The sequence below is a fragment of the Mugil cephalus genome, chromosome 2 (genome assembly GCF_022458985.1).
Source record: "Mugil cephalus isolate CIBA_MC_2020 chromosome 2, CIBA_Mcephalus_1.1, whole genome shotgun sequence".
NCBI classification, from domain to species: Eukaryota; Metazoa; Chordata; class Actinopteri; order Mugiliformes; family Mugilidae; genus Mugil; species Mugil cephalus.
In genome coordinates this window covers 32,079,848-32,107,134 of record NC_061771.1, presented here as the reverse complement: position 1 = coordinate 32,107,134, position 27,287 = coordinate 32,079,848, and the positions used below count along the sequence as shown (strand labels likewise).

Below are 27,287 nucleotides of genomic sequence, written 5' to 3'. Positions count from 1 at the left end.
TCATCCTGGACCACGTGATGCTTGAATGGTGATCTGTATCCGAAGGTTTGATGTTAAAAAAACAAACAAACAAACAAACAAAAAAACGGACGTAATATAAATGATAAAAAAGAAGAGATGTGACAGCATGCTTAGTTAACAATATACACATCTAGTGTGCTTTATTTTGCACATATGCTTTACATGATACAAAAATATTGATCACAGTGTATTTTCATGTAAAATAGTGAAATTGCAATACAGTGCTTTAAACGTAACATTTAATAAATTATATAATCAATATCTGACATAAGAATACTGAGACATAATTAATACAAAGCCCCGCCCCTCCCAAATATTTAACAAGAAACAAATATTTAGACAACATTTTAAAACAAGTGTCGACTCTTTTTTTTTTTTTTAATGTTTTCAGTCCTTCATCGGTCGTTCTGTGATTAAAACATCCTCATAGTGGCATCAGTGCATTTCTCACATTCATCAGAACCCACACACTCGGCCTGGATCGCGGCTGGTGGTGACGAGCGCGTCCACTCTGGTACTGGGTGAATTCTGCTTCTTAAATTTCTGCTCGTTGGCGCCTTGTTGGCGAGGCCGAGGTTAGTCTAGTCGCCTCCAGTGGGATGGAACGCAGCGACACACTTCCTCGCTGAAGAAGAAACCCGGTTCACACCTCCGCCTTTTCACCTCGCAGGGAGGCCGGAGGCAACTGCAACGAAAGACGAAAGCTGAATTCAAAACTGAACTCAAAACTAGTGACAGTACAGTAAAGTCGACTGTTGTGTGATGAGAGTCAAGTGGACCCAGACTTCTACCCAGCAGAAAGTAATGAATCTATATCGCTGACCTGGGAACAGACAGCTCATGTGCTCCACACTGTGAGCTGCAGATATGTATAGTCTGTATAAAACCAGGCGGCACATCAGCACCATCAGTAGCATTTCCTAGTCCTCCACAGCCTGTAGGTAGATGGATAGTGAAGCAGGTATTTCTCTGAAGCTAAAGCTCCAATAGAGCGTAGGCATCGAGTGGCTAAAACATGGTGAAATGTATCAGTAAATACAGCGAGACCAGGGAAAAATGTGGATTATAAAATCAGATTAAGGACTCAACAATGATCCCATGCTAACTACCAAATAACAAATGGTCCATGAACATTGACATGTGGCCAGAAATCAGTTCTCCTGATGTTTATATGGATCAGATTTCAACACCATTAAATACTGCACTGATACTAAAGTACGACCTTTTGGTACTTTACACAACACAGCTCCAAAGGCTTCCTACTAGAGGACCCCCCTTATTTGGAAAAGTTAATTAGCCTCAGTTTCAGTTAGTTTCAGTTATGGTAAATGTAGCTAAACAAAAGATGCTAACGCTAGGAATGTTAATGTTAGCCATACAATACTGTAGCGTTAAAAAGAAAACATTCTGTTTATTGTTGGACACCAACACCAGGTTTCTAAGCCCGGATTCCAGCTGTTTCTTCTGATGCAGTGATACCATTTACTTCTCTTTTTGCGTTCATCACAATTTATTTTTTTATTTAGTTTTACAGTTTAGATGCTATTAAAGCCTGATGATGATTCAAATTAATGCTGCTAATCTCATGGAGACTCAGCCTCCTGTGACGTCACGTACATACCCACTATAACTTAAATAGTTGATGTGCAGCCTCCTCTCTCTTGTTGTTGACTGCTAACTGGTAGTATACATAAGTATACATTTATTTATGCAAGGAAAATATCGATGTCATTTACTTAGAAAGCTCCTTTGTTCGTTGTAGTTTACGTTTCCACAAAGAGGAAACGTGGCACTCGATGACACCTGAATCTCATTACATTGACTGGAAACACTTCTGAACAGATGGAGCCTAATTTAACTTAATTCTACGTGTGTACTTATTTTCACAACTCGGATATGTAGTATTGGCTCATTTTATTGAATACTGTGCAAAAAAATAAAATATATAAATAAATAAAATATTTTCCTGAAAACTAGACAAAGGGAACTAAGTAACCAACTAAACAAATGAAACACAAACATTATGCCTTGGTATTTGTTACCAAAGCATAATGTTTGTGTTTCATTTGTTTAGTTGAATTCCATTTTGTATAGTTTCGGGACTTTCTCTCAGAATCCTCTGATGTTTTGCGTCGTTTTTGTGCAGAAATGTAGAAATGTTTAAGCTTCGCTGTAACTTACAGGATCAGACGAAAGAAAGAGAAGAGTGGAACAAACTGCAGATTTGCTTTGCATGACAGAAAGAAATAAATAAATCTGTGGCACCTCTCTGGCTCAGACTGCTGTGTCACGTTTTGTTTTTTCGATGATTTCGCATCAGTATGAAAGAAACCCAAGAATTCCCTCATTTTCCTCTTATTTCTACGGTTCCATGGTCCGGTTGCAGATGATCTGATTTGGGTCTCGCGTGTCCCAGGAGCCTGCAGGCTTTCAGCTTAACCAAACACTGCTGCCTCACCAAGAGAAACAACAACAAGAACTTTCTTGTGTTCCTTTGAGCAAGAAGGACATTTACTCTGAAAGGATATTTTTGCAGTTTCACTTGAGTTTCTTCATCCAAATTTAGATGGTTTTCAACAGGGTCATGGAAGTCAAACAAACATCTGAAGAGGCTCTCGTGCAGTTTCAGCAGAAAGAGTCTCGCATGCCACCGCTGCGTTTAGGCTGCACGGGTTAATGAAGCAGACCTATGAACTTGAGATGAACGGTGCCAGATCCCAGACACTCGAGGTTCCACTCATAAATCACTCTCACACGAGGTCACCAAGGGTCGACGCAGGATGGATGTGTGTGTATATGTGTGTGCTTCCTTCACGGCCGGGAGAGGAAATGGTTAAGTGACAGCTACGAGAGGTCTTTAGTGCACTTGTATTACAAAGTGGCTTGAGTGCAATAACCAAGTGACTACACACAGCCACCAGCCAGTGTGTGTTCGTGGGGTGTGTTGGCTATTCCAGGATGATGCAACTATGGAAACACTTTCACCTAACAAGAACAAAAAAAGTGGTTCCCCATAATCCCAGAAATGACTCAGAAATAATCCACGCTAATCAGGCCGGTAATTAAACTAAGTGGTGGTCCCAGACTCGCTTCACGGACCATGAGTGGATAGTGATTGAATGGAGAGACTGACAAATAAATGGATGCACCAACAAATGGACCAGTAAGCAAAAACACTGTCTGTTGAAAACGACATAAAACATCAGTGGATTTTCACACAAGTCCTGAAAGTAGAGGAAGAGAAACCAATCAAACACATGAAACAGAGATAGTATATCAAAAAAAATGAATTATTTGTTCATAAAGTAAGTGCACCTGTAGAGGGAAAATTCTTTTGAGCGGCACCGGATATCAGTCTATGGAAACTTTAACTTAAAACGTGATCCAATGACATCAAATATCTCATCATATCCGACAGACGAGTTTCTGAGACCTGAAAAACCTGCTGTATGTAATTTGATACTCAAATCTGCCCCCTGGTGGATCAATCCCTGCTCTGCAGTCACTAGCTTTTTGCTTCCATGGCCTTTCCAGGTTTTTGCAGGAAAAGTTTTGCTAATTTTGAAAAAATTACACTAAGATTAGAAGATATTTCGAATATGAATATTTACTTTACTGAAAAGTTGTGGATCAAATGTAATACATCAGGTATCTATAGGTACTTCAGCTCTTGCCTGACACGATGCTAATTTTAGCTACATTGCATAATTTAATTAAACTGATTATTTATTCGTTTTCCTTCAGAACTGAAAAAGCTGTTTGAAAGACTGGAAAAACATCTTCAAGGAACTCTACAAGTAGCCTGGTTTCAACCTTTTGTTTGGACATTAATTCATTAAGTCTCTGTAACTGTTTATCCTCTTGAGTGAGGTCTGCAGAGGCTGGTGTACCCCCCACCCGGACCAGTCGCCAGCTAATCACAGAAAGACAAACAACTATTCAACCTCACATGCACAAGTACAGCCAGAGTCACCATCTGTCCTTAAGAGCACATCTCTGTGGCAGGAAGCTGGAGCACCCAGCGAGAAATAATGCAAACCCAGAACGGTGGATTCAAGCCCAGAACGGTGGATTCAAACCCAGAACGGTGGATTCAAACCCAGAACCTTCTTAGCTTCAGTACTAAACACTAAATCTCTGTTTCCTTCCAAAGGGCAAAATAATGAGGCCTGTTTGTGGTGAAAAAAATAAAAACGAACCAACAGAAATCTTTGAAATGTGATGAGCAGTAATTTTTCAGAAAATTGGAATAAATGCCGGATATACCAAAACAATTTGTATGTATTGTTAATATTTTGAAATATTTTGTTTAAAGGTCCTCTTTCTCGCTGTCAACTTTCTTTTGATTTCAACAAGCTAATATGCTAGTATGCTAATGGCGAAACCATTGTACGTATTTTTATATTTCTCACATTGATGTGTGTATTCTCATTCTGTAGTCTTATTGCCTACATTGCTCTTTGTCCTGAACACTGGTACAGTTTGAGTAGGAGCTGCTGCAACAAAAATAGCTGCCTGATAGCCACTTCACCACGTACAATTATCTACCAGGATTTGTTTATTTCCGGGTCGCCTTGGTTTTATGGAAGATATAATCAAAGATAATGCTACAAACCCAACTTGTTGAGGGAAAAGGGAAGTAACACATACAACCTGATGTAATGATTTACACAGTTTACTGTCTTTTTTTTTTTTTTTTTCCTTAACTTGGTGCATGAAATGAAACGCAGGAAGCTCACAAAGAATGGGTTTTTAAAATCATCAAATGTTACCAAACCGAGTGCCCTCCTCCTCCTCCTCCTTACCTGCATGTGGCATGGTGAAACCTCCTTCCTTTTAGGAAACACTTATTAGGTGACTCATTACATTCACAGGAACACTTTGTCTTGTTGAGAGGCTGGTGCCTCGGACACGTCTTGCTGCATGTGCACTGACACGTGTCCTTGTTGAAGACGTGGTTCGCTGGGCAGGACGGACTGGGCGGCACGTCGCAGACACACTGGCAGGTGTCGTGGTCGAGGTGTCGGTTTGGACCACAGTCCTGAGTCTGGTGCCTGTGCCGACATATGCACTGACATGTGTCCACATCCAGCTCCTTTTCTGGGCCACACACATCTGCTGAGAATACATCTGGAGGGTTGGAAGACAAAGGGAACACGCTTGGTTAGTGTTGGTAATGACTGGAGTGGTGGATTTGAAATGGAGCCGTCTTCCTGGACAGAACTTGGTACCAAGTGCATTGGGTCCAACAGGAAACTAAACATCGTACCTCCTCCCACTATTTATAAGAAAAATAACTAAGCAGACAAAATCTTTCGAGTGCAAATATGCAAAACACTCACCAAGGTGCTGCTGTGAGGGCCCCAGAGGCGGCAGTGGTGGAAGCGCGTGGTTGAGCTGCAAATTGGCCGCCATGCTGACACATCTACACTGTCTGCTGCTCCAGGTCTGACTGGGAAGACACGTCCTGTTGGCTATTGGACAGCTCCAGGAGAGAGACAAAGACAGATTTTAAATGCTCGGTTCTCCTTTCACCCCGAGAAAAAAAAAAAGCGTGACTAAGTTCATGAGACGAAACATACTGTAGATACCATCAGGGCTCAAACACAAGCTTCCTGTACTTCTGCCTGTTTTCGTTTATTGTTTAAGACAACTGAATGTTTGATGGTTAGGAGTCTAGTCTAACGTGTATCTCAAGGGGCTGGTGGACCAAACATTCAGACACCGTAGCGTTTTTAAGGTTTTCTAAATAAAACGAGACATCCATCATATCATATCCGACACATGCTGTATGCAGTTTGATACTTGTGTTCTGCCCCCTGGTGGATTTATTCAGGCTCTGCAGTCAGTCGCTTTTGGCAATCATTTCCAAAATGGCTACTTTCATTTCCTTTCCAGTTTTTTGAAACGGTTATGCTGAGACTTTATGTTCATTTGTGTTGATATTACAATGTGAATATTTACTTTATTTACACAACCTATAATGACTTTATACTGTGCACATTATATTACAGTAAAATTATGTTGAAACCTTGTGGATTAAAAATGAGGTGTGTGGGGTCATTTACTTCAGATGTTAGTTTAATGAATTTCTTGGCACGGTCAAAATAAAGACAAGAACGGGGAAGCTATTAAAACTACTAATTTAAGACATACAATTAAAAAAGAAGCTTTCAAACCAACTGTCCTTGAGATAGTCCAACAACATAAAGTTTCATATCATCGGCATAAAAAGGGAGGAAAATGTCATATTTTGTAAGAATGGGCTCGGAGAGGAGCATGTGTAGAGAGAATTGAAATGGCCCAAAAATAAAGCCCTGAGGCACTCCAAGAGTGAGGGATGGTGAGGAGGAGGAGGAGGAAATGACAGAAATGTTGGCACATGACGCTGAAGTAAATGACAAAGAAATTACCTCTTTATATTTAGTTACAACATCATCAGATTATACTGGCATGAACTTTCTTTTTAATTACTGAGAAATCCATTAGTATAAATTCAAACGCTATCAGGAAATGATCACCTGTTACTTTTCTCTTTTTCACAAAAGTGACATTAAAGCTAAAGCCTGTTGCTTCTTTTGTCTCAACGCAGCAAAAACAACAAATGTAGCACACTTCTGGAGGGCATCGAATATTAGTTTTGTGCTTCTGACACAAGTAGCCAACTTTAGGTTTAACATGATGCAACAAACTTATAAATGGTTAGATTTTAGCAGAATCTAAATGCCACAAAAGCTGGAACCATCCGCAGGAGTCGGCTGAGACTAATATTTAAGATTTAAGAATTTATCTAACATCTTGACCAGAGGAGACTTTTTTTTCTAGTTTTCTGTCCAATGTCTGAGTGTCTCTAGGACTTGCAGCTTCATTTGGCTTTGAAGTAATTAATCATCAAGAAAATTTTACCCACATTTCTTTGTGTATGTTAATTCAAAACAGAGAGCTCCAGGTGTTCTGGTGCAGTGGAGTCTGGGTGGATTAGGATTAGTGCCCAAATATCGCAATAAAAAACTGGTAATGAAAACGCCTATATTTCTAAAAACCTCTGAAATATCTGAAGCTTAAACCTTTTTTTACTCTCATGAGGTGGTTTTAAGGGGGTCATGTGACCAGTTCATCCCAAGTTCATCTTCCTCAAAGTGAAGTCTCTCTGGTGTGACGAGACTTTAAGAGAATTATGAGGTATCACAAGACAAGACTTTACAAGAGTTACAGCTCATTCACAAAACACCTCTCAAGGGACACATGTACAAAGAGCAAATGGACTCGAAATTTCAGAAATATCACTTTTATTTTGCGAAAAACTGTAATGGAAATGCAGCTACTGACATTCTGCTGCTTCCAGGGTTTGAAATCTAATCTTAACTTTTGGAGGGTAATTATTTATAAGATAATTAAATTAATAAAACTCTAATGTTCACGTTACCAGGCACACACATAACAAACAGGCCTAGAGAGAGAGACAGCGTTAGGGGTTCGCAAATGCATCATTTTGCAGCTGGAGCATGTAACTATGATCTGATCCCAAGCGGAGATCAGAACGAGAATACCTTTATTGTCCTAACCCCAACCCTAACCCTTGACCTTGCACACAGTACAGCAAGAGTTATAGTCAAGGTTCATTTTAACCCCAGGTTTGATTACACATAGAGCAGCTCACTTATGATCAGATCGTCTAGGGTGCATGTCATGTCTGAACTTTGTAAGGAGCCATGAACTCATCGGGAAAAGTCTGCTCTTAGGATTTTAATGTTTTTGAGGGAAGGCAGGTAGTGGTGGTGGACACGGTGAAGTGTGTGAGGCTTACTCAGGCAAGGCTCTTCTGATGATGCTGTGAACTTGTTTGTATATGTCCAGTTTGGACAGGCAGGTGCACTGAGTGTGGTTGGCCACACTAATGGTCACTGGTTTGGTGCCTTGGGTGATCGGCACCGTGATCTCAAAGAGCTGCAGAGAGAGAAAAAGAAATGAAAGTCACAAAAATAAAGTGAGTGAAAAACAGATGTGATGTGGTGTGATATTCACTGTGAGCTATGAAGTTTTGTGGTTTTTCCAAGAAGTATTTCTCAGTTTGTCTTTGAAATCACTGACTTGTGCTTTATGATTATATTGAGTAGAAGCAGGCGAACTAGTCAGATAAGTGTGCAACACAGACTCCACATACGTCACTGCAAGGCTAAAGGCTAATGTTCCCATTAGGAATGGACTGTGTTGGTTGTTAACAAAGGGTGAGTGGGTTGATGGCGCTGGAGTAGGAGTGTAATGATTGTGCTGTTTGTCTTTACAGAGAGCCTCAGGCAACCTTAAGGCCATTTTTGTCCATTTGGGTAAAATTTCCTCTTCATTTGGCCTGTGTTAGTGCATATGGCACATTTTTTGTGGCATATGTGTCTATCGCTACACAAATTTTAGGTCAACAAAACACTGAAAAAAAAATGACTACCCTCTTGTAAGCTTAGCGGACAAAAACATCCATGTCCAAAAACAGCTATAAAAACATAACTGACTAATATTTTTTTTGAGTTTTCTTCATAAATCTCTTAAACTACTTCAGCACTTTATCATCTTGAGGAATTTTAAACTCATTATTGAGCCTGGTAAGCTCAGTAACACAAGCACAAAAAAAAAAATGAAATAACAAACATTTTACTAATAGACCCTATAACGGGGAAATGGCTGATTTTAGTGTTAAACGCTAAAAATGACAAATTTGAATGAAACTGTAATATTGCAAAATGAATGATTTTATTTATGCTGAGAGATTAAAAAATGTGGTTATAATGGAAGTCAATGGGACATGTTTGTCCACTAAGGTCACAATTTTTCATGTTTTTCAAGTGATCAAACTGGTATTTAAAGGGTTAAAATTCATCAAAACTATATTAGTTTTATAAAGTGCTGAAGTGGTTTAAGAGATTTATGCAGAAAAAATCATAAAAAAATATTAATCAGTTAACTTCTGAAAGGAGTTTTTGGATATGGGCATTTTTAGTCCGCCAAGGTTAAAAGAGGGTGGTAAATTAGACAGACACCTGCGGCTTAAGTTCATGTGCATAGATATTTTAGGTGCATTTCGTCTTTGTTTCTATAGGTGTTGGTTCCAGAATTGGTTTCCACCTGGGAAGTCTGGCTGTGCCTCCTGATTGGTTGACTTCTTCAAGTTAAAATCCCTAAATTCCTGTTGATGCCACCTACGGGATGTAACAACCATCTATACGGGGAAGGCACAAAATGTCCTCGGAAACAGTTAACTAGTCAATAATTTCAAGCTTACAATTAAACACATTTTCCATTTGAATTCAATTCAGATGGTTTATTCCAAGTACATAACTTAAGACTTCCCCTATTCCTTCTTATACCTTTCAAAAGCTTCTTTTCAAAGACTTCCATTTGAATTGGTTCAGGTTTTTACTGGTTTTAACTTCAGCTTCTAGGCCATTCCATAATTTAACGCCACAAACAGAAATACATATGTATTTTACATTAGGTCAAACTCGAAGAACCAGAAGTTCTCACCACGAGGAAGACACTTTAACCAACATTCTTTAAACAAAGAACCTTTCAACAAAGGCCCCTCAATGTATACACCCCAGAACCTGACGACCACCGAACACTGAAACACCAAGCTGCAACAAAGTGAGTGAGAATGTGAAGAAATACCTCTTGAAGAACCAAAAGAGTGATAAAGAGCTGGACTTGTTTTGCTTAGACGAGACTGTTGTTCAGACTATTTAACAGGAACCCTGGGAGCCCACTTACACTTTATACCAGGGATCTTCAACCTGAATAATAACTAATTAGCCTCAATGACTCCCATTCAAGACCCTTAAGTGGATTAAAATGTCACCCAGCCTCTCATCCATTGCAGGATATCATTAAAGCTGACCTCACCATGGTTACACAAAACAAAGAGAACAGAGTGACCAGCAGTGGGTTGAAAAGTTCACCTACACCTAATGGCAACGAGCCGGGATAAGAACAGCATTAGAAGTAAAACCTTACAACTAGAATGACCATTATTTAGTTCTAAATCAATTATGTATAAGACTATGAACAACTGAACATGGTAGTCCCTGGTAAGATGGCAGCAATATGAAGATATAACACATAACCCTGTAATAATCATCACAGGTGTTTAATAGTTGTCTCAGAGGAGGGCTAGCATCTCTAAACTACTTCTATGGAGAAAAACGAGGCCAAGTGTTTTGGGTGGCCAGTATTTCCCAGTGGACGACTGGAAAAAAGTTGAGATTTTTGTCTCTCACAGAATGTGAAAGAGGAAAGATGATATATAATAAAGAATATTTAACACCCACAATAAAGCGTAGCAGTAGGAAGAGGCAAGTCTGGAGATGTCAGCACTTATTCGCTTGTAGGTGACATTAAATAAACAACGCAAGTTAATTTGGCTTTATTATTTGTTTACTGGGGTTAAGAAATGATTTAAACAGATTTTTGTTGCTGCGTGTGTTACAGCAACAAACACATGATTAACTAAACCCTACCGCAAGTTTCTGTTGAGATGCTCCATTAGTTTAGAGAATTATTTATTCATAAAATCAGGTCCAGGTAAGATGTATACAAAGCAATAGTATACTTAGATCTGTTAAATTCAAGTCGCCTATTCGAGTAATTCATATCAAAAGTAATGCAACTACTGTAATGTATTACTTTTTGCTGTAATGTGGTAATGTAAGGCATTATAAAGAAAAAGGAATATTTTACTAAGTACAAATGTCAGTAATGCAGGTTACAATAGATTTTAAACCCGAAATTTATTAAATTAATTAAGTTATGTGTTCTTATAGAAATTCAAGATTAGCAGAGGAGAAAAAAGTGTGAGCAAATGTTAACTTGCTGTTGGTGGTAGAGAACAGCTGACTGGAGAGAAGATGAGTCAGACTCTACATTCACCACATGGACATATGCTCATTATTCTCAGTTCATCAGAGAAAAGGAGACGAAGAACATTAGAGTTAAGTTCACTTTGTGTGAGAAACCAAAAGATCTCAGAATCTCACGAAAAAGCACAAATTATTTTACGGAAACATGTAGCGTGGTGCAGCTTTCTGTAGGTGTTAGGTTATAATATGTAGTAGAAGCTTCTAGCAATACTGATTTCAACATGAAACCACCTAAATTTACAGCATCTCCATCACAATATGTACTGAACCATGCTCCTTTATACTGTACTGTTGTTAGCGTTAGCCTAGCTTAGTCATCATGTCACATCACCTTCTACTGGATGTGGAAATGAGCTACACTGAATGAAATAAGATCTACTGGGAATACACAATCCATATTTCCAGCTATTTTTGATGAAAGTAACTTAAAACTAATGTAGTACCTTACAATTCAAAGACAGTAGTTTTATAATGTAACTAATTATTTTACAGTCACAGTAATAAGTAGTGCATTATTCTTTTGAAGTAACTTGCCCAACATTGCTGATAGATGTGGACCACAGAGCCTCACAATAACTCAAACCCTGAATACCAAGGAGCCCAGACAAACCTGAACAGACAACACCTGTCCTCTACACCACTCATCACCTTCTCTATCTCCTCTGCATCTTTTTTCCATTAACTGTCATTACTGTCGCAGTGGCGTGATCTTCGCAAGCGTAAACGCAGGGAGTCGGGACGTTGGCATCATCTGTTCAAACTGCCATCGAGCTCAGACCACCCTCTCTAACGGGGCTCAGCTCAGTTCATTTGGTTTAATCAGAAACGATGACTGAACCAACCTGAGGACAAACGCTCCCGTCAATTTTCTTTTAATGGAAAGCATTAAGAGTGACATGCATCAAATAAGACATTACATAAAAGCACAAACTTGTTAAATGATCAACTTGATTTATTATCCTGCAACCGGTCTACGTAGAATATACAGAAAAGGTTTGTCAGTGAGGAGTCAGTTGTGTTGAGTTCCACAATCAATTAACAATTTCACCAAACGTCACCAAACGCTAACCCTAACCCTAGGTCTAACCCTAGGTCTAACCCTAACCCCAGGTCTAACCCTAACCCTAGGTCTAACCCTAGGTCTAACCCTAGGTCTAACCCTACCCCTAGGTCTAACCCTAACCCCAGGTCTAACGCTAACCCTAGGTCTAACCCTAGGTCTAACCCTACCCCTAGGTCTAACCCTAACCCCAGGTCTAACCCTAGGTCTAACCCTCCCATCTACCACCAGGCTGTGGAGGACTAGTAAATGCTACTGATGGTGCTGAGGTGCAGCCTGGTTTTATACAGGCTATACATATCTGCACATAAGCTCCTAGTGAATAAGTTGTGGTCCTACAGGAACTTCTACATCATCATCCATAGAATCAAAGGACATTTCGTAACATCTCACCATTATATCCAACTATTTCTTATAGCAGCAGATGTGAATCATCAAATGAAACACAGAAAACTATGACAAAACCAGCAACAATAGAAAGAAAAGAAATAACTAATAAAGAAACCAAAGAAAAATATGCGTCTCATTGTCTGCTAGCTAACATAATGTTGTGGATGACGAAAGTAACCACAGAACGATCTTAGCAGGAACCGTCACATATCGCCGAGACTTAAAACTATTTTTGGTTAAAAATTCAAAAAGCCATCAGAATTCAGGTTAAGTACAAATTATTTTCTTCTGGCCTGCCATGGCTTGAATAATGTGCTGTGTAGTCTGTGTAAATCTCCAAACTCTGGCCATGTGTAGTCTGAGAATCCAGCCAAAAAAAGCAGTTAGAAAAACTAAGTGAAACCTCAGCGTCCACAGCTCCGTCTCTCAGCTTCAACCTCGACCTTCTTCTTTTCTCCTCAATAAACTGAAAGGTGGCAGGTTTCCACCACCAGGACAGACAGACAGACACTGTTGGGTTTACTAGAAGCTGAAAAAACAATCTGAAACAGATTGTTTTTACACGGAGGTGAAACTAAACGGGTTAAATTAACCTTTAATTAAATGTAGCAGCCAACACAACTATTACATGAGAACTCGCTCCTAAAAATTCTTAGTTTCTGCAGCCTAATATAAAAAAATATATATCAGATAATCTAATATGCATGGGTATTTACATTATGCATGGCTTTCCTTTACTTCATTCTCCTACTTTACTTTCCTTAGGGTTAGGACTGGATTCATAAACTGTGTTCATGACTTCAACAAAACACATGACTGTTCTCTCTTCCATTTTCGAAACCTTTTTCCATTAAAATTTCCATTAAATTGACAAAACAGAAATTCTCGTTATTGGACCGGACGACTTTGCTGCTGCTGTGAATCAGTTTATCCGTAGACTCCAAGGACATGTCAAACCCGCAGCGAATAATTTGACCGTCATCTTTATTCAGGACGGGTGACCTGAGCAAAATTAGATGTATTGGATTTTATTTACTGATGCATTAATGTGTCCATCAGTAAAAGCTGTAAGTTCTCAGTATGGTCGCATGTTTTATTAGCTGGTCTCTGCAGTATTTTCTTCTTCTCACTTATATTTTTCATATTTTTAGTAAAAATCTGCAGCGTAAGATTGATACTGTTCAACAACAACTACTTCACCTCCACAAGAAACAATGGAAGGAGGAGAGCTGGAGGAAACCCAAACTTGTGTTCAAATTAGAGAAGATTATTAAACAGAACCATCGTGTGCACAGTTAAGATCTGGTACGTTGCCTCTGGAGACTGAAGGGGCCGGTACGAGGGTATAATCCCCGAAGAGCAGCGTATGTGTGTTTTGTGTGATTGTAATGTTGTTGAAGACGAAGTTACACAACAAACTGAGGACGTCCTTGGTCGACAAAGTTCAGGGGAACAGAATTATTTTGGGTGTCTGAGTTCGATATGTTGAGTTGGTTCTTCAAAGAGACACTTATGTTTCAGCCAAATTTATTGGAAAAGACATGAAGACAGAAAACACTGTATCCCACATGTACACTACAGGCCAAAGGTTTGAGTTCTGTGTATTCTGGGATGTATTCACAGCATGATCACACTTTGCTTTTATTGATAGGAACCATTTTCCTCAGTTAACCTTTGGATGAACTTTAATGTTACCAGACTATTGGTTTATAAATGTCAGCTGTAGGGTTGAGAAGATTTACAAGAACAACTTCAGTGCAATAAAAAAAAACTAAAAACAAATCGGCATTATTCACTTTAACTCTTTGGCTTTTGAGAGTCTGTATACAAATATCCCGTGTGGAATGAATGCCTCGAACACGCCATGCTGCTGTTGTTGCTTCTCTGAAGAAAGCAATAAAAACTCAAATATCTGATAATTATAGTAAAAATGTCTTCTGATAAGTTACGATATAAGTGCAAGAAACTATGATCTTTTATGGACAAATCTGAACTTGCTTACAAACTTCTGGCCGGTAGTGTAAGTATACAACTGTTTTGTATATTTTGGAAGATTTGTTTGTGTACTTTTTTGTTGTTGTATGAGCTGATGGGTACACAAGCTCCCTTTTTTTTGTTTGCCGTATTTGAATCGTGTAAATATGTTTGTTATAGTGTCTTGTAAGCCCAGGTAGATTGTGCACAATAACGTGCTTGACACTCGAATAAAATGTCATAACCAGAGAAATGAAATATAACACACTCAGTCCTTATTTCTGCAGTCCCCCCTTCACCCGTCTCAGTCAGGACGTCCTACAGCGCCTCAGCCTGGTGGAATTAAATTCCTAATAATATTAAGATTGTTGACGTTTTTAAAAGTGCTTTTCATACACTATTGGTCAAGAGTGTTATAACAGCATCCTCCAGTCTCCTCTGGTGTGGTTGGTCAGAGTTTCATCCTACAGCAAGATAATGACCCAAAGCTTTAGTCCGAGCTCTACCAGAACTACCTCAGGATAAAAACTAGATGGGAATCTTGAAACCATGGAGCGAACCATGGCCCAGTCTGGAGCTGGTTTGTGATGAACGGGACAGAAGAGTGAAAGCAAAGCTCCCTACAAGTGACACACATTTCTGGGAAGAACTCCCTGGAAAATATTTGATTTCCACTTCAGAAAGAAAGAATGTTGTGATCACAGGTTAAATCAGACAAAGACGGCTACTATGATGAGTCCAAAGTTTAGAATCGAGTTTAGGTTACATATTGACTCTGTGATTATTATATTTTAACTTCAGCTGTTTATTTGGGCTATGCTTTCATTTTAAGAGTAAAAGGAGACAAACTGCTACATTTAAATAAAAAAAGAAATATCGGAGTGTTCCGGTAGAGTAAATAAAGTAAATTTAGACATTTTACATGTGACATGATTGTAACCATCATGATAAGTTCAGGTAACAGATGATGGAGGAATGTGTGCTTACAGTTTTGCTGAGGTAACCAGTGGAGATATTCCTGCATTGTTTGTCCTCAGAGTGACAGCATCCTCCACATCTGTAGACGGACACACAGGATGGCTTATAGAAGATGTTTGTGGGAGCCCCGAACTCCCTTCCCACATCGACACACACTTCTCTGGGCATGCACTGAGTCTTCCTCCACTCCGACTCTATATCTGCACACACACAGAGAGTCAGACAACCATACTGCCACAGCTGTTTGAAACTGGACGTCTGTCTTCTTCGACGGGGGGGTTGTGCACATGGAAAGCAATATGCAAAGACATAAAGACACATTAAATACATTTATCCACAAGCATCTGTTCTTTACATTAATACATTTCTCTGGACACCTCATCTCAGAACCGTGGTCTCACATTTATAACTCTCACATGCACAATTTGGGCACTGGGATAATTAATTGATTGTATATTATATTAAAACAAGAAGACGTTTCATTCTTGTCTCCAGTTCTCAAAGGCTGGTGAGAGGGTTGGGTTTTAATCTGAATCAGAATCTTTATCATTTTACAAAAAATTACATTTTATAAAATCCCATCCAGCGCAAACGAAGGAATCTAACCCTCCCCTTCACTAAGTAGAGAGATTTACAAGGAGAGAATTACTAATAAATAGACCAGTATATATGTATAAGTGCTGTGTATATATATATATATATACACCAATCCGCCGCAACATTATGACCACTGACAGGAGACGTGGGTAACATTTAAACCATCCTATGACAATTCAATGTTCTGTTTGGACCTGGTATTTATTCATGTGGATGTTACTTAGACATGTAGCCCCCACCTAGACCAAACCAGACCCCCCAACCCCATAGCAATAACACATGGCAGCAGCCATCCCCAGCAGGATACAGCCTGACACAGACACACACACAAAAACGATTTAGGAACAACTCAAAAAAACATGAAGAAGGGAAAGAATTCACTAGATTCCAAATTGGTCACGTATCTGAGGCCCCTCCCCTCAAAGGCCCCCACTAACTTCATTCAAACGCCCTCAGAGGGTTCACGTCCATACGCTGATTAGTCCCCACAAGGGAGACATACATAATATTAGGAAGGTGGTCATAATGTTATGGCTGATAAATGTATATAAGTGTGTGACAAGAAATGCAAATTCAGCAGTGATACTTTCATGCCATATATTTTTTAAAAAGAGGCATTCATTCATTTCTGTAACAGCCGTGGGACGTGTGCAGTGTTTCAGTGTTTTTTGGCTTTTAATGGCTCCTTTAATGGGACCTTGGGGTTGTGATAAAGTACTCAAAGACTCACCAACAACAGTGAACAAATAGCTTAGAAAACCCCCAGTGAACACTTCATCACCTTCATTCACCCTAAGAACAAGTCTGGTGTTCAGACTCCACAAAAGTTCAAAAGAACTAAAAGGGGACTAAAAGAAATGAGAACTTTGGAGATACAAAAAAACAAACAAACAAAAAAATGTGTTCAACACATCCCCTTCATAATACTCATTATTTTCCATGTGTTCACACTTCAATTATGTAACTTTTCTTTGAAATTCCAATACCACGTGTTAAACTGAAAATAAAAACCCTATGATTCTGTGGTATCTTTCTTATAGCTCATTAAATCGCTTTTGCGTTTTAACCTCCATCTCCTCTTGGTGTTGACGACATATTCTGGCTCTGTTTGGTTCTCTGTGGTCATGTGGGTTAGATGAGGTACTTTCCAGTTATCTGTCCTCCTGCCGTGGCCTTTCGTTGTCATATTTCTCTTTTGTTTGCCTAAAATCTTTTGTCAAAATCTATGTAAGGCCTCCTGCATCTAAATCTGGCATGCAGGTCTCAGTCTGTTTCTGGGGTGAATAATTAATGTTGGTTGTGTACTAATCCATCTGAGACTAATGCATCTGAGATTGTTTCAAGGCCTGAAGACTGAACTCTCCCTAAATTTCTACTAAACCAAGGTTCGGGGACACACTGAACAAAGGTAACGGAGCGTCGGTTTGGGTTTTTGTTTTTAGAGGATGTCCTGCGCAGTATTGGGAGATCGGCGTTGGCCGATCCAGGCATTTTCAAAAGTCTGATCTTTTATTTATTTTAGGCAAAAGCGGCAAAACAACTTCTTCCTCTTCTGGTGGCGGTAGGTTCACATCAAAGCTGCCGAAAGGTCTTTCAATGTCTGTTGGAGTTGGAGCTTATGGAGTCAAGGTACAAGCTACCCCCTCCAATCTACATTAACTGGGACCTATTTATTTTTTATTTTAGGACTGGGGATGGGCATTCATAAGATTTTATTGATACCGATGCCATTATCGATTCTGCTTATCGATATGATTCCTATCGATTACTTTATCAGTTCCTCCTGTGAATTTCTGGTCTAGAACCAGAAGGGGTTTGTGGTTTAGTCATTGGATCTTCACCAGCTCTGCTGAGACTCATTGGCCAGAAAGTGTCAAACTTTCTCTGTATCGACAAATGCTTCATCATGTTAGGGGCGTTCCCATCGTTGCTTGAAATTACGGTGCTGCTTAAGCTGCCCGTTGCGCTGTTACAGTCCCTTCTCGTGAAGTGAAGCCAGATTGGAGCATTTCAGTCTGTCCGCCATCGCGTCTCATCGCGTCCTCATCGCAAAGATTCGCCAAGAAAAGTATCGATAAGCATGAAGGCTAATGATGTCAACGAACTGAACCAAATTAAATTTTTTTAAGATCGAATCAGGTCTTAGATGATACTGAATATTAAAGAATCGGCATTGACTAAAAAAACTCGATTGGGTCGTCCCTACTTGAGAACAGCTTTGGAAAGTCACCACCTCCAGCTGGTTCAGGTGTTTCTTCTCCATCATTGTCTTTAAAGAACACATTATCATGGACACCATCACTCCGGGGCCATCGTGGAGATTCATGGCAGCTTCTTGAAGCACGTTTGGTGGGTTTCTGAAACCCTGTGGGGAGGTGGAGCTAATCGTACTAGCGTTCCTTGTGAATGAACATTGTCTTGCACTGGGAAACAGCTGCCAGGGTTAAACACCATAATCCACTGCCCTGGAGAGTTTTCAGCGTGTGGATTTAGGAGGCTGGATCAGTTCAAGGCCTTAAAATTAATCCCAACCCTCTTGCCTACTTCTGAACTCTCTGAATGTGTCTGTTTGTGACTGGCTTCCTCTATGGTCACACACTGGGTCAACAGCTCTGAGGTGATGAGGTCCATCTCCTCAGGATTGGATTTATTAAAGAAATTTAAGTCCATATTTATTATACTGTCAATTATCCACATCTGGTTCACACAGGTCGCCAAATGTGATGCCAAAAAACCCCAAAACACTACATTCATACATGACCTACACAGAGAAGTATTCTAAGCATCTAAGTGAGCGTAGTGTAGATGAATCATAACCTGTTTAGTGCCACTTAACGTGATGCAGAGACAAATATTTTGTTTACAACCGCAAACCACGAAGTTCACTCTGTTCTGTTTAGTCCATTTGGAGTGCTACTTTGTTGGCAATATAATGAGAAAACTATGTGCACACATACTTTTGAGGAGATCCAAGTTGAGGTAGGCGGCAGCTAATTTTGGCTGTTCTGCGTTAGCCGCTGGCCTCGGTCGATGAGGCCGCTGGGACAGTTTGGAGGCGGCTGCAGCAGAAAGTTTGGATCTGCACTTCAGAGTGGCCCAGTATGAGGGATAGATAAGACTCATCAGTTCATCAACACTCGACGCTGAACGCAGCTTCTCCTCCATGTCTGGCTTCGGTGGAGATTCCTGAAAGAGAAAAGGGAGATTCCATGTGTTGCTCTGAATGCTGCTCTCGCCAAGAAAATCTTTTCTACCTCGAGAACACATCACAAACTCATAGTTTTGCAAGCCACACCTAAGTTTACGCATGGTCTCCTGCAGGTAAATCCCCCAAAAAATTAAGCCTCAAGTTGAGACCTGAAAGTTTAAATGAGAGGCTGTTGCTACTGAGTCTATCCCGCTGTTTCAGAATCAAGAACAGTGCTGTTTTGCACAAGCTGCAATAACAGAATAATATTAGTAATGAAAAGGCAACACTTCCTTTCCTTGCAATCATTTATAATCGCAGTTGCATTTTAATTCTGAATTAATGAGGCAAATCCACAGCAAATTAATTCAGATTCACAACTTCACTGATCCCACCAGGGGCAGCTGGTTTGGACAGCCTGCAAATTATAATACAATATACATACAATAGGAACAGATAAAAGTAGAATAAAAAAGCAGAAAATTATGTGCACAGAATAAATAGATAATAAGGGAGGTAACCCATTTGACCAGTAACATTAAATAACAGCACCTGGATTAAAAAAAAAGAAAGATAATAAAGATATTGAAAGACAAATCACAGAGGTAATAAAAGATTTTAAGAGACAGACAGTGTGCCTTACAGACAGGGGGAGTATACCGACCAGGACAAGTTCACTACTGTTGAGTATTTGGTCTTTAATGTGTGTTCAAACTACCGAAGGAATGAGGTCTCCCATCGTGACATCACCCTGGATTGGATTCTGAGACCCAAAAATGAAGCCCGAAGTGGGCAGAGTCCACCCACTAATAACTGGACATTGGGGGGGTTGTGTCGGTTCGACCTGCCCGACCAACTCTCTGCTACCTGTTTGCTCGGCTTAACACCCGTCATTCAAAGCAGAAACACCCTTAATTACCCAGAACTGTAAACCTTAAGAAAAAACAAACAAATGAGTTAGAAAAAAAAAAATCCCCCCGTACAGTTGTCATGAATAGTTAAATAAATCATCGAGACCAAAATCATTATTTTCCTGTACCAGTCTGTAAACATATTTAATAATGCTGTAAAAGTTGGACTTTTTAACATGGGGGTTTATGGGGATCTGCTCCCTTTGGAGCCTCTAGTGGCCACTCGATGAACTGCATTTTTTTGCACTTGGTCGTTCCGACCTGGATGTTGCTGCCTGGGTCTGAGACTGGATCACTCAAACACAACCTCAGCATGTCCTGGGTGTGTTCACACCTGTGCTTCAAGCTCACCAGATACAACCAGATTCCCCAGGAGGGATGTTAAAGCAAGGTCTGGATGGGGTCTAAGCTACTGAATGATGCCGGCTGGCTTATAGATCAGCATTCAGCTAATGTAACTGAGTCAAGCTTGACTTCATGGCCTGGCTCAAACAGGAAGCCCGACCTTTATAAGTCTTTTAAATCTGACTAGTGACTCGACCAAATCCCATTTTAGTGGCTTGTTTGAATAAAACAAACATCATTTAGTTAAAAGCTTTTTTTAGGTGACTATGTTACTGCAAAAAGGTCTTTTATGTTCACCAGTAAATAATGTCTCAAATAACATATTAATTAATGTATAAATTAGAGATAGATTAGCAAAATGTCAAGCTTTGGTAATGCGAATATCCTATAAAATACTAGGCCATAGGGATACCTATACCTACCTATTTAACAACTATGGTCTGATTTGGTGAAACAAACTCAGATCAGCATTATTTACTGTGATTCACCACAGAAACAGTCATCAAAAGAGTTCAGTCAGTCAGTCATGTCTACAGGTCTTATTTGAAATTGTTTGATGGTTGAAAACTATTGTGGAATGTCAACTCTGCTGGGGATGGCGGACTAATCCAGACTTTTTAATGTCGCTGGCAGCGTATTAAAGCCGCCGCCCTGCTGGAGATATCACTGGTTTTAGCTCATTAACAGCAATTTTCCAAAACACGGTGTACGGTTTTGTTTTTAGACCCAAGTCCAAACTCTATTCATATTTGGCTTGAATATGAGGCCAGCTGTCCATCTCAATAATCACAATGCTCAATGAAAGTACGAAGGAAACAACTTTCAATGAGAGTATGGTGTGAAATCAGTCAAACATCTCGATTATTCATGTGGTCAGGGAAGTAGCAGAGGGGGTTATTAATCAGTTTCTCAGGTTTTCATATGGCAAAGGTCAGTGTCACTATTGGCAGCATGAGGCAATACCTGGACCCTACAGAGGCTGCACAAACAGTCCAAATCCTCCAGGATGCCACATCCAATACATGGCATTACCAGAAGAACTGCTATGTCCCCCAGCACGGTCAAGAGCTTTCCTGAAATCTAATAGGACACCTCTGGGACATTACATTTGGGTCCATCCGACTGCACCAGGTTGGACCATTAGGTAGTCTAAGCCCAGGAGCTCAGTGATGCCCTGGTCCAGATCTGGGAGGGGATACCCTAGGACACCATCCGTCACATCATTAGGAGCCCCAATACAAGCATGTGTGGGCCACACAAGGGTTAGGGTTAGGGATGCTGCAGTTTCAGCTCAACAGACTCTCCTGCCGCATCATGTTTTCACATTGATTTTCAGGGTGTCTTTGAATTCAAGCCTCCGGAGGTCGATCGTTTTTTTATTTTCAGCAAACATTCCCGTTGGTTATGGTGATCTATTGCACATGAATGCTCCACATCAGACTCTTCAAGGGCTGGATTCTGTCTATTAGCTCTCATTCAATCTCAAATAGCATCCATCACTGTACACTATACACAAAGTCTTTGTCATCTCTGTCAATACATCAGCTTGGTCATCTTTAGTTTCCTAGCCTACATTTCTGAATTTTTGGTCATTAAAAAAAAAAGAAAAAACACACAAAAAAAGAAAAAACTACTAACACGCTGAGTCAGGAACTTGTTCACCCCAAAGACAAAACACCCAGTAAGGGGGAAACAAAACAATCCATCCACAAACACAGGACAACCAGCTCATCAGTAGCCCACCTACACCTAGAAGACAAAGGGGACTCCTTTAGTCGAAAACAACGTCCACATTTTAGCCAGAAAACACAGATGGTTTGAAAGAACGAGGAAGTCAGATTCTAAACTCCTTCTCTGAACAGGACTGAGATATAATCTGCCGTCAATTTACAACACAGTCTTAACACATGTCCCCCAAAATGTTCGCAGCTTGAGACTGGAGCCGCTGGACGTTAATCAAACGTTGGAGTAACATTCATTGGGGGTTTGGAAATGGGACTACAATCATTTCTTCCAACTGCAGGTGAGTCATTAACAGACTCTAGTCATGCAATCGTCTGGTGGACACCACCCACGGATGTTCCAATTTAAACTCCACCTCTGCACCAGACTTTTAGAAGTGAAGACTTGGATGAAACTTCTTCAAGAAACTCTACAAATCCAGTTGCTCTGGTTTCAGTTTGCCTTTTATTTTTTTTTGTTTATACTCTGACCTGGACGACTGAGAACCTTCACAGACATCTGATAGTACACATCCATTTATGCCACATCCAAAATCTGCCAGCAGTGCAACAACAAAGCCTGTGCGCCCAACTGCAAACTATAAATACAAATATGCTGTCAGCAACACATACTCAGTTGCAACATAAGAAAGCAATAGAGCCAGGGCTATGTTTAAGATGAACAAAATGAGCCAGAACGGCCAAATTTAAAAGCAGTTACAGATAACGGTTTCTTGAAAATATAATCTCCCCTGTTCCCCGCTATTTATTCTATGACTAAATGTAGCCATAACACTGTTAAAAAATGTGTTTCCTCCTTCGTCATGCTTCGTCCAGCCTGATCCTGCTGCTACAGTGGATGATACAGACATGCAGTGCTGCTCTTTCTTAAAGGAGTTGGAAAAGAAGAGGAAAAGTGATTTCTACCACAGTCCACACCATCTAAATAATGGATGCAGACATCGAGGAGGCAGACGTCGCTTCTATAGATCTCTGCAGCTCTTTGAGGCCCAATGCTGTGGACGTAATGTCACCAACGAGCTGCACTTTAACCACATCTTACAGTGTTTATAGTCAAAGAAGGAGAAGAAGAAGAAGGTGGAGTCCTTGCAGGGTGGACATGACCTGAACCAGGGACCGAGTGTCTCAACAGTCACATCCAACGTGATAATCTCACACAACAACCTGTTCGTTTACATGCGCAGCTTAATATTCAAAATTTTCTGAATCTGGTCCTTGTCCCAGTTTAACTGACGGGAACATGTCCTCCTCCTCCACACTAGGTGGCGATATGCATCTCGTCAGCGGGTTAATACAGCCCCCTTTCTGGCTGACCTAATACGTCATGTAAAAAAGGGTTGTTCATGGAGCAGATCAGCATTTCAAACAACAACCAGATGGATCACAGTTCAGCTTTTTAATCTCGCGCTACATCTGCTGCAGATAAGATGGCGCTATCTTCTGCCAGCTCTGTTTACTTTCTTCTTCTTCTGCGACTGGCTTTCCTGGACGTCTTTGTTCTGGGGTCATACGCCAGGGCAACGGCTGTGGCGCATGCCCACACGCATTGTCCAGTTAAAGTCCAATTAAGTGTATACATGCCGGAGAAAATCTATTTCCAATCTCATTGTCTGTGTTTACATGTACTTAAGTTGTCCAGTTGAAGTCAAATTAAGGCAATAAATTTTTTTTTTTTTTACATACATGTAAACGTATTGATTGTTGCAATGCACGTAAGTTTTGAGATCTATCAGTGTCATAATGTCAAGTACATGTGCTGTTTGGAGTAAATATTCACATGTATTCAGCTGACGATCAACCTCATTTGACATAAATGCTCTAGACAACAACCTATGGCTACATAGTCCACTATCAATACATCACTTAAATAAATAGCTACTGTTGAATGTGATGCAGCTTTTTAAGGTTAATTTAATGAAAGTCCCAGAGAAAATATGCATTGTGACTGCTGTTAGAGCTGAAGAAGAAGAAGCCGGTAGAGTTAACCCACTGAGAATCAGAGAGTAGAAAGCTTGTTTGAGACCTGCAGCCATATAACTGTCCATGTGTTCCAAGTTCCTCCAGCTTTATTATTGTTATGAATAATGCTATGATGTGTCACTGCCAATATCTGATTTGATTTATTTATCTGTGGCTCCTAAACATCATCTATCAAACACATACAAGCTGACGTTGGTTTAAAATATTTAAAATATCAGAAAACAGGTACTGCTGTATGTGTCATTTGTTTTGATTGAAGTGGAATTAGTGACTAACGCCGTGTGTCTTGTGCGGACTGTAAAAGTCTTCCTCACCCTGGCTTCAATTACCTAAAAAGATACATGACGATAACGTGATTTTCTTAAGTTGCACCAGGACACGGGCTTACGAAAGAGTTGTGTCAGACGCTCCAGACGGTACATCTGTTTGTTGTTATGGCAAATAAACCTATCGTCGACTACATGCGGTACAGGCTGCAGGACACTTAGTAATATTGGCTTATTTTCCTGAAAAAACAAACAGACATGTAAACTATTTCTATCTCGTTTCTTTGATTGGGTTCTCTCTGTCCACTTGTTTGACGCTGAACAACATTCCAGCTCTGCTGATCTCTTGAGAGACTCTTACTACTAACTTTAATCCAGATGTTTTTTATAAAACTGTGAGACAGGATTTTATTGTTGAAGGAAGTTTAAACTTTTGTCTTTTGCTGTGACGTTTGCTATTTACTATGAATCACTAAAAGTCGACACGCACGCACTCAGTTAACGCCCTGCTGGTGTATGAAAGCGGAATTCATGACTCTGCACTGAGCACTGTTCATATCTCAGTTCATTAAACAACCTAATGATCCAGTTACACCGACCAGGCATAACATTATGACCACCTTGCTGATAGTGTGCAGGCCTCTCTTGTGGCGACTCATTAGAGAATGGACATGGGCCTTCTGAGGGTGTTGGATCTTATTAGTGGGGGGTCTTTGAGGTGGATGGGTCTCTGTGGATCATGTGTCATTTTGATGGGGTGGGGGGAGGTTCTGGTCTGATCTAGGTGGGTGGAATGAATACCAGGTCCGAAACTTTCCCAATGTATCATTAAATTTTCATTATTTACTTCTCCAGTCGGCGGTCATAATGTTGTGGCTGATCGGTGTGTGTATAGTTGACACAGAACAAAACAGAGTTAAAAGCGGAAAAGCATGACTTTGTTGGACGTGTAGAAACGCTGATTTGAAACAGAAGTCTGTGGTGTTTCCACAAATCTTCTCCCTCCAGTTTCTTTCATGTGTCCTCGTTTTTGTCCACCTCAGCTTTTTAAATTGTAGGTTTCGTCATGTCCTGGGTCTCGTACGCTCTCACACGTCGACATATTGTGTCATTGTGTTGCGAAATTTGTTGCACAAGACCAGAGCAAGATTCGTAACCAGAGGGCATGGCGTGCATTTAAAAAGAAATCGATCGAATCAAGATCGACTTGGATTTAGTGCCAATATTTGTGGGGGCGACTTAGGAATGGGTGATGAGTTATCGCACACGATTTACCACCAAAAACAATCCCCACGATGAGAATTTGCCATCTCATGAATGTGATAAACGCAAGTTGACGACGTACTTGACATCCTCACAGCCATAGCTCAGCCGAGGCTAAAGGAGGCTCCTCATCAATAATCTGGAAGGATGATGGCTTGAAGTGCCACCACAAGCCACAAGGAGAATGACGAGAGTTAGGAGAAAAAAAGCAGCCACATCCTCCGGGAAATTATGGTGACCGAAAATTGGCCGAAACTTGCCAGTGCATTCAGTCGGTCGGTTCCGTATGAGAAGCAAAGCAAGAGATGGAAAGATAGAACCAGAGGGATGTTGCTCACATTTCAGGCTTTTTCATTAGTCAATTAGTTAACTTCCTCCTTAAACCTGGAGTTAAGCTTATTTGACTATAACTGGTAAATATCATCTTAGAGCCTCAAAAGAAAATGTAGAGACAGACTGAGTCAAAAACATGGATTGGAATTAGAATATTATTATCAGGATATCATATCGCCCATCCCTACTGATCACTCTGTCCCAAACGAGGAGCAGAGGCTGCAACTCAACCATCAATAAAACCAAAAGCCAGTGGAGAACATTCAAGCATTTGACTCTGGATCTTCTGGCCCCATTGAACTGAACTGTAGAAACAAGACCATCCGGATGATCCGCTCTTCTTCATTACGTGATGTTTAGTCATTATTTGGAGCCCACTCAGCCAGAGCAGTGAGGCCGAGCTGAACTGAGAAATCCCGGAAAGAATTCTTTGAAAATAGTTGCTCATTACAGACCACATTCTTCCACAGAATCCAGGATGTTGTGAAATATAGAAGAAAAAAGAAAAACGAAAATGCTCGGTGGTTGGAGATGGACAAGAAATGGAAATGGAGAGGGATGACTCGGCCCTTGAGGGACTTTCTTTGGTTTCAACTTTTCTTTTAAAACCAGACACAACTAATAAAATGGAAAAACAATAGATATTTGAATTTGAATATTAATCCCTCTCCCCCTCTCTTTGATTGTGTAGTCATAAACGAAAAACAGAAAGTCGATGTTAGACTTAATTTTCTTTCTCCTGAGGTGATTTAAAAACTAGAAATGCAAGAAGTCGAAAACTAATTGAGAAAGTCATATTGTCCTTGGAAGTAGTCTCCTCCATGGTGACCACTGGTCCAGGTCTCTCTGGTCCAGGAAGTAGTCACCTCCATGGTGACCACTGGTCCAGATCTCTCTGGTCCAGGAAGTAGTCTCAACCATGGTGACCACTGGTCCAGATCTCTCTGGTCCAGGAATATCACCTCCTGGTGACCACTGGTCCAGATTCCATTGGTTCCAGGAAGTTGTCTCAACATGTGACCCAACTGGCAGATCTTGTCCAGTCTAATAAACTGTTCTTCTCCAGATTCCAAGGTTGTTCCAGAGTCTGTGCTCCATTTAACAACAGAGAAGATTTGAAATCATTGACTAAACTTCTTCTTCACCTGCAAAAATCTCTGGTTTCACGTAAATCAAGTAACCATTGGTTTCTCCTTTACTTCTCTTTCTGGATCTTCATATATTATAGGACAAAATGTAAATGTACTAGTTTGACATTTATTGATTTTGCTTTTTAAATCAAATGAATATATTTCTTTTTTCTTTCAGAGTCTAAAACCAAACTTGAAATCCCAAA

General features: G+C 40.2%; 1 protein-coding gene across 2 annotated transcripts in view; it reads right to left on the bottom strand.

The window, feature by feature from the left end:
- Window positions 1–131: 131 nt before the first annotated feature.
- The window catches only part of vegfc (vascular endothelial growth factor c), a 51,280-nt gene continuing 24,124 nt past the window's right edge, over window positions 132–27,287 (bottom strand). For both annotated transcript variants that reach the window (XM_047577668.1, XM_047577667.1), the window contains exons 2-7: window positions 18,882–19,110; window positions 15,337–15,527; window positions 7,829–7,968; window positions 5,364–5,506; window positions 4,827–5,151; window positions 132–706 (exon numbers count right to left, since the gene is read on the bottom strand). In XM_047577668.1, the coding sequence (XP_047433624.1) occupies window positions 598–706; window positions 4,827–5,151; window positions 5,364–5,506; window positions 7,829–7,968; window positions 15,337–15,527; window positions 18,882–19,089 (1,116 nt within the window). In that variant the 5' untranslated portion in view covers window positions 19,090–19,110 and the 3' untranslated portion in view covers window positions 132–597. The remainder of the gene's footprint in view (window positions 707–4,826; window positions 5,152–5,363; window positions 5,507–7,828; window positions 7,969–15,336; window positions 15,528–18,881; window positions 19,111–27,287) is intronic.